Source organism: Hakea prostrata, chromosome 2, assembly GCF_041222555.1.
Source record: "Hakea prostrata isolate BN-2017 chromosome 2, UWA_Hpros_2, whole genome shotgun sequence".
NCBI lineage: Eukaryota > Viridiplantae > Streptophyta > Magnoliopsida > Proteales > Proteaceae > Hakea > Hakea prostrata.
Window position 1 is genome coordinate 17,514,055 of NC_142601.1, and position 10,887 is coordinate 17,524,941.

General features: G+C 40.8%; 1 protein-coding gene across 1 annotated transcript; it reads left to right on the forward strand.

Annotated features, from left to right (window-relative positions):
* The first annotated feature begins 7,465 nt into the window (after positions 1-7,465).
* Positions 7,466-9,893, forward strand: LOC149023912 (exopolygalacturonase-like). Its single transcript, XM_089143374.1, has 4 exons — positions 7,466-8,068; positions 8,146-8,435; positions 9,035-9,260; positions 9,669-9,893. The coding sequence occupies exons 1-4, from the start codon at positions 7,466-7,468 to the stop codon at positions 9,891-9,893; spliced, it is 1,344 nt and encodes a 447-aa protein (XP_088999500.1).
* The last annotated feature ends 994 nt before the right edge of the window (positions 9,894-10,887 follow it).

Consider the following 10,887-nt stretch of genomic DNA (forward strand, 5'->3'; position numbering starts at 1 on the left):
ATAACCAGTGAAATGGTCTTCTGACACCTGGCATGCTGAATAGATAGAGTAGCTCTGGGTGAGATTGGATTGATTAATTTCCATCATCCAAACTTATGTGGTTCTCCTTCACCTTCCACCACGCAACCAAAGAGTGGGAGGGTGGGATCCCAGAGGCTCTACTAGTCAAAGTAGAGATCTATGATTTTCTAGGAATCCGGATCCTCACCCCGTCGGGGAGCACTCTGTGCTACCCCGACGGTTCCCGACCACACAAAACAGTGGGGCCCACGGATGAAATTTTAATTTTTTTTTTCTTTTCCAAAAAGTGTTTTTCACTGTGAGGCCCCACTGTTTTGTGTGGTCGAGAACCCGTCGGGGAGCTGATCCAGACTCCTTTTCTAGTACTTTGTGGGGGGCCACCTATGAGTTCGACAAAATGAATTAAGAGGTGGGCTCGCAATAGAACGCTTCCTAATGCGGTGGAGAGGTGTGCGGGGAGATTCTTACTTCTTTCTTTTTACAATTTAAAATTTTGAAAATTAAAACATGGTCCTTGTGTTTGCAATTGATACACTCCCCCTGGGCGCTAAAAGGTCATTTAATTAAATTAACAACGAAAAACAAAAAAGAATACAAGAAAAAAAAATGAGTGAAAAATTACATTTGTTGAGCATGATCGCTGCCTTCTGCCTCACACCCCTTGCTATTCCAAAAGAATATCTTGCTAAAACATTTTAAGATATGAAAACCCCTTCTTTACCGGAAGAGCCACTCAGTAAGTTTGATTGTTCATCCCACTATTTTCTCTTTCTACCAAGAGTCGATCAATTCTTGTGAATTCTTCAAGCAATTTCCCTTCTCTTATTTTTTTAAATCTCATTGTCTTCATCTAGACCTGCAAACACCGAGCGATGCTACTTCTTTCCCCCTCATCCGCCAAGTTGCATTGTTTTTCTCTCCTAGCGATAATCCAATAATTTGTACCAAAACATCTTGGCTTCGCTGCAACATCTAACCAAACCCTTGGATCAACCCCTAAATCATGAAACACTTTACCAACAACCAACTCACCCTCCAAGTGTAGAGGAGCCTCCATGTGGGCCCCCTCAATTAAATGGGTGGTAGACTCCAACTTCTCCCCATAAACCCAATTTTGGGACTCTTCTTCTCATGCAAATTGCTTTGTGTGGGCCCCCTCTTATGGCAACGTGTCTACTCCTCTATTATTTTCAAAATATTTATGTATTTTGAAAATCTAAAACTCTGGAGTCTACTTTATCATCCAACTCTTCTTGTGAATTATTAGAGTCCACAATAGCTAAATTAACCTCCTCCCTTGGATTAGGCGACAAGGGAATTATACTTTTTACAAAGGACGAACTCTGACTCACCATTGCATTTTCCACATTAGTTAAATTTCTAAAATTTTGACTCATATGAATCTCCTTCGTCCTCGAACACTTTCTCAAAAGAATCGGATGGCTTTTGTGCATCAAAGACTTCAAAATAATTAAAGTTTTCACCAAATTCATCCAAAAGAATCGGATGGCTTTTGTGCATCAAAAGAATTTGAAATAATTAGAGTTTCCACCAAATTCTTTTCAGAAAAATCAACAGTTTTATTCAAAGAGGACTCCTCCCTGACGCCTGAGAAGACCTCCTAAACCTTGTCCTGCATTGTCTTCTCTGCTGCTAGCAACCTCTCATCCACCATAGGATTCTTAAATTTTTTTGAATGAACAGAGTACTACTACATGCCCAATGCGTCTACAAGAGAGCATACATATTTTCTCCGTCTTCATACACAACATATTGTAGAACTACAAATCTTTCAAGTGTCAAGTTCCGCTGTCTGGCCGAAGTTGGTGATGGCACTTTCCTAACTTCGGCCTCCCTTTTCTTTAAAAAAAAGTTTCGTTGCCACCTTCTTTTCTGTGAGGCCGTCATTCGAGGAGGGCGTTGTGGAAACTTCAGATGCTCAGCCCTGTACCAACGTCCAACTTCGCCCACTACGGGCTTCACTGTTCGCGGTCGTCGTCCCTCTTGCGCCCGATTTCGAGGCCTTCAGTTGGCTGCTGGAACTTCGGGCTTGCCCCCCTGGCCCTGAACAGAACAGGTCGGCCAGATGGCCCATCCTTGATAAGCTTGTCATGATGATCCTCAGTCCTCCTGCCGAAGTTAGTTTCTTCGGCCTAACCACGTTCTCAAGCTGCTTTCCTTTTTCTGATGATCGAGGCTGGGGTTCCTTCTCTGTCCGTGGCCTCTTGTTGGTTTCCGGGGCCCTGCCCCCCAGGCGTTTCCACACCGACTGGGGCTGTTCGATCTTCTTAACTTGCGTTCCACTCATTTTTCCTCCTTGACGAAGATACAAGCATAATTACCAAAAAAAAAAAAAAAAAAAAAAAAAAAAAAACCTTACTTAGTTCTATTATCAAGAGTGATGGGGTGCCCCACTACTTTGGATACTGAAAAAAAGTACTAGGATATGCCAATACTCCAAAGGAAGATATGGGAAACAATCCAGACTAATTTAGCCGATGGTTGGACTGTATTTACATTAAAATTAGACCTCCAATATTGAAACTAGACCACTTGCAAAGTAATTCAACAAGAGCTACATCTTCATACTTCAAACATTTCTTTCTCAGGAGCAAACTAAAAAATGACAACATCTACAAATGGAGTGCAAACTCAACTGAGCGTCTAATTTCTAATTCTTTACTTCCTTCCTTAAAGTTTCCATGGTAGCTTTCCTAAAATCAAATCATCTAATCAAGGCAAATTTGAACAAATTATGTTGATGCTCATAATCAACCTGTAAAATAATAAAACGAGTAAAGTCCTGCTTGAACAGGCTCAAGCAAACCTTCCATAGACACCTCAGAACTTTCCCTCACTACTCTAGCATATGAAACGACACCTTCATCAGTTGCCGAATCTGGCAGGCGGCCATCTGTAGCCAGTACCATGATCAAATACCAAATTGAAGACATGGAAAACCCAAGCACCTATATCTGTGGACCTTGCTTCCTTATTGTAGAAACTCCGACACACACTCTTTTAAGTGTATGATTTGCAAACCAACTTATATAAAGGTCGTGTGGTGTCCAATTATGACTTGACTGCTAAATCACTTGCGTATAGAGGGTCAACCTTGGTTGGTCAGGGCTGCCTCCCATGATCAAATCAGTACTTTGCACAACAAGAAAAAGAATCCAGCTGCATAGAGTAATGGATTATCATCAGATTAGATTGCCTAGCCACTTTCTCTATTGTCCAATCTATGCTAGAGTTCAACTCATGATCAGTTAGCGAGCTCGGATACGCACAGTGTGTGAGGACATGTCCTTGAAATCCACATTTCTTTACGACTAGGGCTCTCATCCGAGCCACTAATGTGGGGAGACGTGGCACAATCTCGGCCATGAGATGTGCGTCTCACCACCATGGTTTGATATGGATGGCGGGCCGGTTGGTTTTCAGTGAACCAACTCCGATTGCTGAAGCCCGGTGGCAAACTGGCAATCCGGGCATAAGAGATGAATAAAAGCATATAATTTGGACAGTTTGTTAATTGGTTCAGTTTTAATCATGAAAAGTGAAATCAAGTTCTACACCATCAGGTTTCTCCTTTTATAGGCTTTGAAAATTGGTTCGCTCCCACTTGTGTCCAAAATTGTTGCCTTGGCTTCGACCAGCAACAAAACCGGAACTAAAAATAACTATTTATTAGAGTAACTGGCTGTACTGGGACAAAATTAGTTAGTAACTGACTGTATTTTACTTACTAATTAGAAACTAGATTTTTGTGTTTAATTCGTAATTAGCTGTATTTTATTTAGTAACATTCTGTGATTCCTATTTAAGCAGAAGAGAAAGAGCACATCGCTCTAAACGCGGCTTCAGTTTACAAACTAAAACCATGGGGAGGAACTCGAAAACCCAATTAGTGTTTCTTGTGATCCAGCAGTATGAATCATTTGCAGCCATCACAAGCTGCAGGATCACAAGAAACACTAATTGGGTTTTCGAGACAAGCAGGTTAATTATGGTTATCCAGTCTATAAATCCAGCGATCACCAAAGCAGAAGATTATTTTTACGAGATAAGACCAGATGGAATATCCGTTACTTATCAGCCAAATGGAGAATTTGCACCAGCATGTATTGGCCACCAAGGAAACTCGTTGCCTGATTAAAGTTTTCTCCTTCTTTGGTGGTTAATTTATTTATTTTTGTGATGGGTGATTTCCAGAGTGGTGGGGCTGGAGGTGAGTGATTTTCGACTGGGTGGCTTGGTGTAGGTGGAGTGATTTTTAATTCCTGCAGCAGTTGATGGCTGCTAACAGTCGAGATTGCGCCACGTGTACAAGAAACCATCCGACGGTGTTAAATCAAATAGTTTTATTTTTACATTCGAGGATTTAATATTTTACAAATTTACAAAATAAAACCATGTCTCTATGAGATCCCAAACCCCTCTTTCGCAAGCACTAGTTGAAGAAATCTAATTACATTCCACAACAAACGAATTTACACCAGGGTCCGAGCCATACGGGGTATAATTATAAATTCCAGTAGGGATAGTTGACGACAATAGAAAGGGCGCTGCATCTGAATGGGCGGGCAAATTTGTTGAGCGAAGGTGTCATGACATGGAGTGGGGAATATCTAGAGCAAATTTGTTGAGCGAAGGTGTCATGACATGGAGTGGGGAATATCTGGACAATCATGTAAGTAGCTAAATGCACCTCGAGGCGATGTTGAGGTACTAGGGTACCTAATAAAGTACTCAATAGGCAATTTTTTTCTTCCAGCTAGTCTATTCATTATGGGAAACAAATTCTTCAGGCCAAATAGAGCTTACCTTTGCTTTCTCCGGTGCATATAATCAAGGTTTCCCTCAACAGGCTGGTTCAACTTCCTCTCTGGCGGCCACTTTCCATACCGCTGAAACCCTAGGTATAATAGTCATTTCGTCAGAGATGTTAACACCTTTGAAATGATGTTAGGGTTTGTTTTTGGCACACTAGATGGTTTGTCTTTTTTCTTTTTGGCAAAAGGAAAATTTAAATTAAACTCTCCATGCTAACTCTTTTGGAGGTGAGATAAGAGTTGTATACAATGAAAAGGGGTAGAGAAAAACAACTAGTTTCACGAGCTAAATAGTCTGTAAAAACTTTGAATTTCCCACATGACACATGCCTCTTTTGAAACAAAATAAATTGTTGTTGTCGTTTTCTCCCCAATTTGGCCATTGAAGGATGGGATGTCAGGCGAGTCGGCATCACCATCCTGGGGCAAGCTATATGCTTCTCAACCATACAATAGGGATCGAACTAATGTAGAATTTACTAAAGCTTTCACTTGTGATTTGTTTTGTTTTTTAGATATGGGTCCTATCCCCATTGTGTGGTAGAAAAACATCAGAGGAGGACGTGCCTCTCTCCCTTGATGGAGAGGTGATCCGAACTCTATTAGGTCATGCCAAAACAATCTTTTACTAACTACGTTATTTTTCATTAGTGAGATCAATGCAGGAATCAAAGAAAGTATTTTACGAAATACTTCTTAATTTTCACATGTATTAATTGAACAAATTGATTCAGCAATTATATTATTGGAGTTATCATGCTATTTGTCTAGGGTTTATCCTTTTAATCAAAGGTATTAGCAGCATGAGCTAATGAGGCATCGGATGTTAAATTTGAGCCTAAAATAGCATTGGTCATTGAAGTTACGATTTCGTAAATTTCATATTTTCGAGGTACATTAGGTAAGGATCTTGATAGAGGGAGCTTGGGGTTTGTGAGGTCCAATGGGATTCATTACCCCCTGGAAAAAAGGAAAAAAAGCGGGCAATGGGATTCTCTCAAGCCACTATTCATAAGTGCTCAATAATTATGCGACAACAGCCCTAATTGACATGCATCACGTTGTAGAGAGTGGATCATCTCCCCTGACGGGGAGCACAGAGTGCTCCTTCGACAACTTTATAACCACAAATACATGGGAGCCAACAAGTGAAAAATAATAAAATAAAAATTTTAAGAACTAGAACGCATCACCTTGTGGGGCCCCCTGTATTCAGTGGTAAAAAACCGTCGGGGGAGCACAGATGAGGGGAGACGATCCGCACTCCAAGTTGAATGCCAATTAAGCTAATGGGATGTTTAAAGGTTCCACTGATATCGTCACTTGTCATACTGTTTTTTTTTTTTTTGGTGAATCAAATGTTCTCTTTATATTCTCCTAGTTGTGGAATGCCTAGGTTTTCGTGTAGAGATAATTTTACTTAATCCAATTTAGTTAGTTGGGAAGGGATCACCAACTGCTGCAACTTGACTAGTTGAGCCTCAGACCACAACCCAGTCTTGCCGTGAGGCGCCCATGGAACAAATTTTGCCAACCATCATACTTTCAAATATCAAACCATCACTCTTATTTTCTTTTCAGGAGTAAAGCTAGTTTATCTAAACTTAAATCCACGAGGAACGACACATCAAGAATTTTCAATAAAAAATTGATCAATTAACAAATTTTCTTCTTCTTCTTCTTATTTTTTCTTATGGGGGGGGGGGGGTGGGGAGTTTCTAAGAAAGAAACACCATGCTTTAAAGCTTACGTTGCGAGAGAGTTTGCAACATTCTTTGTTTCTTTGAGAGTGTGTTGGACTTCCTTCTTACCAAGAGAGAGAAGATACCGCCGATGGTGGATTAGTAGAGCGGTTAAAAGCCCAATTTCCCACGGGGAGGTCCTGGGTTCGCACCCATCCGGCGGCACCTATATTAGTAATATTCCCCCCACCCTATATATTAAACTCTTTGAATTCAAAAAAAAAAAAAAAAAAAAAAAAAAAAGAGAAAGAGAAAGAGAAAGAAGATACCGATATTCACTAAAACAGAATAATAAAATACTAAGCATGTGTAAGACTTCTTTTATGTTTAAGGTTGAGCGGTCACGTATTGGACAGTCAAGATCTTTGTTTCACATGTAGTGTTATACAAGGCAATGTCTTAGTTGTCGATCGGATTGGTGAACCGCAAAGCATTGTAGAGGATCGAAGTCCTTAAATTTATCAATGGAAGATTAAAAATTGACCAAATAAAACCATATATTACGTTTTCCTTCTTAATTCTATTTCTGCCTAACTTTATTCTATTTCTTCCGAACGAAAAGGGCAACCAATCCATATTTGGATGTCGATTTTCAACCGCAAAATTATAATCTACAACAATAGTAAGTTGAAGGGAATTCTCTCTCCCAATTATTGGGTTGAAATAATTTTGCCAAAATTAGGATGAAAATTCATGGTATAAATTTCAAATCACCCCACAAGCATTACAACTTGAATCAAGTCTACCAGATATCCATTGGAGTTGGGATCGCTTGAGCCTCTTGTCCCAAAGAAGGTCCAAGGTTCTACTTGATCCTAGCTCATTAGTTTTGCTCACATTTTTTTATTTGGCCAAGGGAAATTAATAATGGGCTCAAGCACGGATCTTATGTTAATTTGTTTATTATGCTTCCTTTTATGGGAGGGTGAAGCTAGAACCGTTGAGTTTCGGCTTCTCAAATCAAATGATGAAAAACAATCAGCAGCACCGGAACCAAAGGGTACGTCACCATCGTCAGCACCGAAACCAAAGGGCACGTCACCATCATCAGCACCGGAACCACAGGCTACATCACCATCATCAGCATCGGGACCAGGGGGTACAGTGTTTGACGTCACCAAGCATGGAGCAGTCTCTGACGGAAAAACGGATAATAGTAAGGCATTCCTTGCTGCATGGGCTGCTGCTTGTAAATCTTCAGCGCAATCTACCCTTTTGGTCCCAAAAGGAGACTTCTTGGTTGGTACAGTCGCATTTGTCGGTCCTTGCAGCAAATCTCCTAATGTTGAGATAAGTGGTAAACTAATAGCTCCGCCAGCCTCAGGATCTGATGGTGCATGGATTACATTCAGAGGTTTGAGCGGGTTGAATATCAGTGGGGCCGGTGGATCTCTGAATGGTCAAGGAGAAAAGTCTTGGGCCACAAGTTGTGTTCACAGTGCCAATTCAAATTGCAAAATGGCCCAAACTGTGAGTTATTGGAATTTTACATGAGAACAATTGGAAACTTGATATTTATTTCCCTTTGTCTTTCGCTTTTGTTGCAGAGCTTGCAATTGTCATCGATTACCGGTGGATCATTAAGCGGCATAACTAGTATTAATAGTAAGGCATTTCACATGGTTGTCAGTCAATGCAGTGACTTTACCATCCGTGATGTCAAGATTCAAGCCCCGGTAAGGAGTCGAAATACTGATGGTGTGCACATTGGTGATTCGTCCGGCATCACCGTTACTGATAGTGAGATTGGAACCGGCGATGATTGCGTGTCCATTGGAGCAGGAACTTCCAACATTGCCGTCACCAATGTGAAATGTGGACCGGGTCATGGCATCAGGTATATTACAAGATAATCATGCTTAAATACTTACATAGAAATCCATACTGATTTTTGCAGGTGATCTAAAATAATATAGGGGTGTCAAGGAAAAACCCAACTACCCCAAGCCCGCCTGAGAGCAAACAGGGTTGGACCGGGCCTGTACTTCACATTAGGTGTTGGCTGGGTTTCATATATACTAAAATACGGGCTTTAATATAAAATGGGCCGTGACGAGCTTTTCAATTTCCATCATAATTATGTGCATTAAAGCTTGGGCTTAGCCAAGTAGGGTCCTATGGGCTATGTATTTTCCATGACTTAATGGGCACATGATAACCAAGGTGAGTTAGGGCCGAAATTTTGTTGGGAAAACCTACTACACCTGGGCTGGGCATGGTTAAATGTAAGGTTGGCCCTACCAACGGAGTGATGGGCTTGGGTTTAGATAGGGGCTCCTAGAGTTGTGCTCAAGTTTAGGGACACTCACACCCCAACACACCCCTCCTCCCCACACTCCCCCCCCCCAACCTGAAGAAAAAAAAAAGAAGAAAAACCGGAGGATGAGACTTATTTTAGTTGACTCTAACCATGTTCTTTTTTGCTTTCTTTTGTAGCTTGGGAAGCCTCGGGAGGTATCCAGGTGAAAAGGCAGTGAATGGTTTGAAGGTGACCGGTTGTACCTTGACTGGTACTGATAATGGTGTTCGGATCAAAACATGGCCAGCATCAGAAGCTAACACAGTTTCTAATGTTATATTCGAGGATATTACCATGACAGATGTAAAAAACCCCATCATCGTCACCCAACAATATTGTGACAAGGCACAATGCGACTCTAAGGTAAGTTCAATAAAAGCCCCAAAAAAAAGAAAAAAAAATAACACTTCACACTTGTGGGATAGTACTACCCAATCTAAACTAATAGACTCTTTGACAATCTCTCTCCTAAGTCTTAACACAATTGCACGTTATCATCACTACCCTCATTTCATCAAATCAATACATTGATGCTCCCCACCAAATAAGACTATCAAGTCTGGTCGTGGGTGAGCTCTCATTGGCTAGGTTGGTGTAAGTATTTTTACACAACCATCCCTTTTTGTGTTTGGTGGGAGAGAGGTAGGTCAATCAGTTTGCAAGAAGGGATGTTGATCACTCTACCTCATGTTTTTAGTTGAAGATTGATTATGTAATTACATTGTCTCCATGATTACTAATGGTATGTGTTGACATTACCCAATGCAACAGCCTTCACGTGTGAAGCTGACAGACATTAAGTTCAGAAACATCAAGGGTACGACCCCCACAAAGGAAGCAGTCAGCATCTCATGTAGTGAAGCGGTACCTTGTGAAGGAGTAGAGCTCGCTGGTATTAGTTTGAAATCTACGGCAGGTGATGTGACTTCTATTTGTAAGAATGCAAAAGGTGTTGCTTCTGGTGTTCAAAGTCCAACCTCGTGCTTTAAAGCCTAATTCAATTGTTCCTCCTGCACAAATGTCTTTGATTGCTTGTGTATCCTTTCAAAGAGTGATTCCTTGGGTAGGCAGATTTGGGTGTGCTAGTTCAATTGGCCCCAACAAAGCTGCAACAATGAAAGGAGAAAAGCATATGAGACCTTTGTATAAACATCTGTTGCTACTGGTATTGACTTGAGTCAAAGGTTAATATAATGACATTTTTTATTCCCTTTGTGAGTGTTCAAACTTTGACGGTGGGTTTATTTGGTAGCAACGAAAATTGAAGGAAACGAAGGAAAATTTTCATACTAAAAAAAAAAACTTGTCTAACAATTTATAATCATCACACTAAGAGACGACATGACTAATTCAAAACCATTTAAAATTTGATCATTGAGTTTCACTCAGTCTCATTGCATTTGATGATCAGCTTTGGAAAGGCAAATTCACATGATTTGACTTTTTAAAAGTCACAGGGTTGGCCAGCCATTGTTTTCCATGGGATCACAGCTAGATTAGGTTGTGACCCAAGGCCCAGCTAGTCTAGCAGGAGCTCTTCGTGATCCCCCCACTACCGGACAGAAGCCGGTAGCGGTCCCATGTTCAGGTCAAAGAGCACATAACTGTCAAATGTGAGAAATAGAGGAGCAGAGGGGATTCGAACCCGAGGCATGGGGGATACCAAAACCGCATGGGAGTAAATTTGGGACCACCTAATCCATAGGTTAACCAAAACCTTTTCTACTCGGATACCTAAACATTTTGTTGATAAATTTCTTGGAGGAAACATTGGGTAAAAAAAAAAAAAAAAACCAAGACAAGCCTGAAGGGGATGTTAAATTCAAAGTTTTTGGATGTGTGGGTAAAAATTGTATATCTTCTGCCAGGGGGTGGAGTCAAGATTTAACATCAGAAGAGCCAAGCATCGATATTCTCACACAACACACAGAGTTTTCTACCCATTATCTTTAGGGTTAAAAATTTTCTCCAATGGGGGCTACTTGATATT

Excerpts from the sequence above, each read along its gene's own strand:
- LOC149023912 (XM_089143374.1), top strand. The coding sequence starts at position 7,466 with ATGGGCTCAAGCACGGATCTTATGTTAATTTGTTTATTATGCTTCCTT. Across the intron at positions 8,069-8,145 it reads ATTGCAAAATGGCCCAAACT|AGCTTGCAATTGTCATCGAT; the intron begins GTGAGTTATTGG and ends CTTTTGTTGCAG. Across the intron at positions 9,261-9,668 it reads AGGCACAATGCGACTCTAAG|CCTTCACGTGTGAAGCTGAC; the intron begins GTAAGTTCAATA and ends CCAATGCAACAG.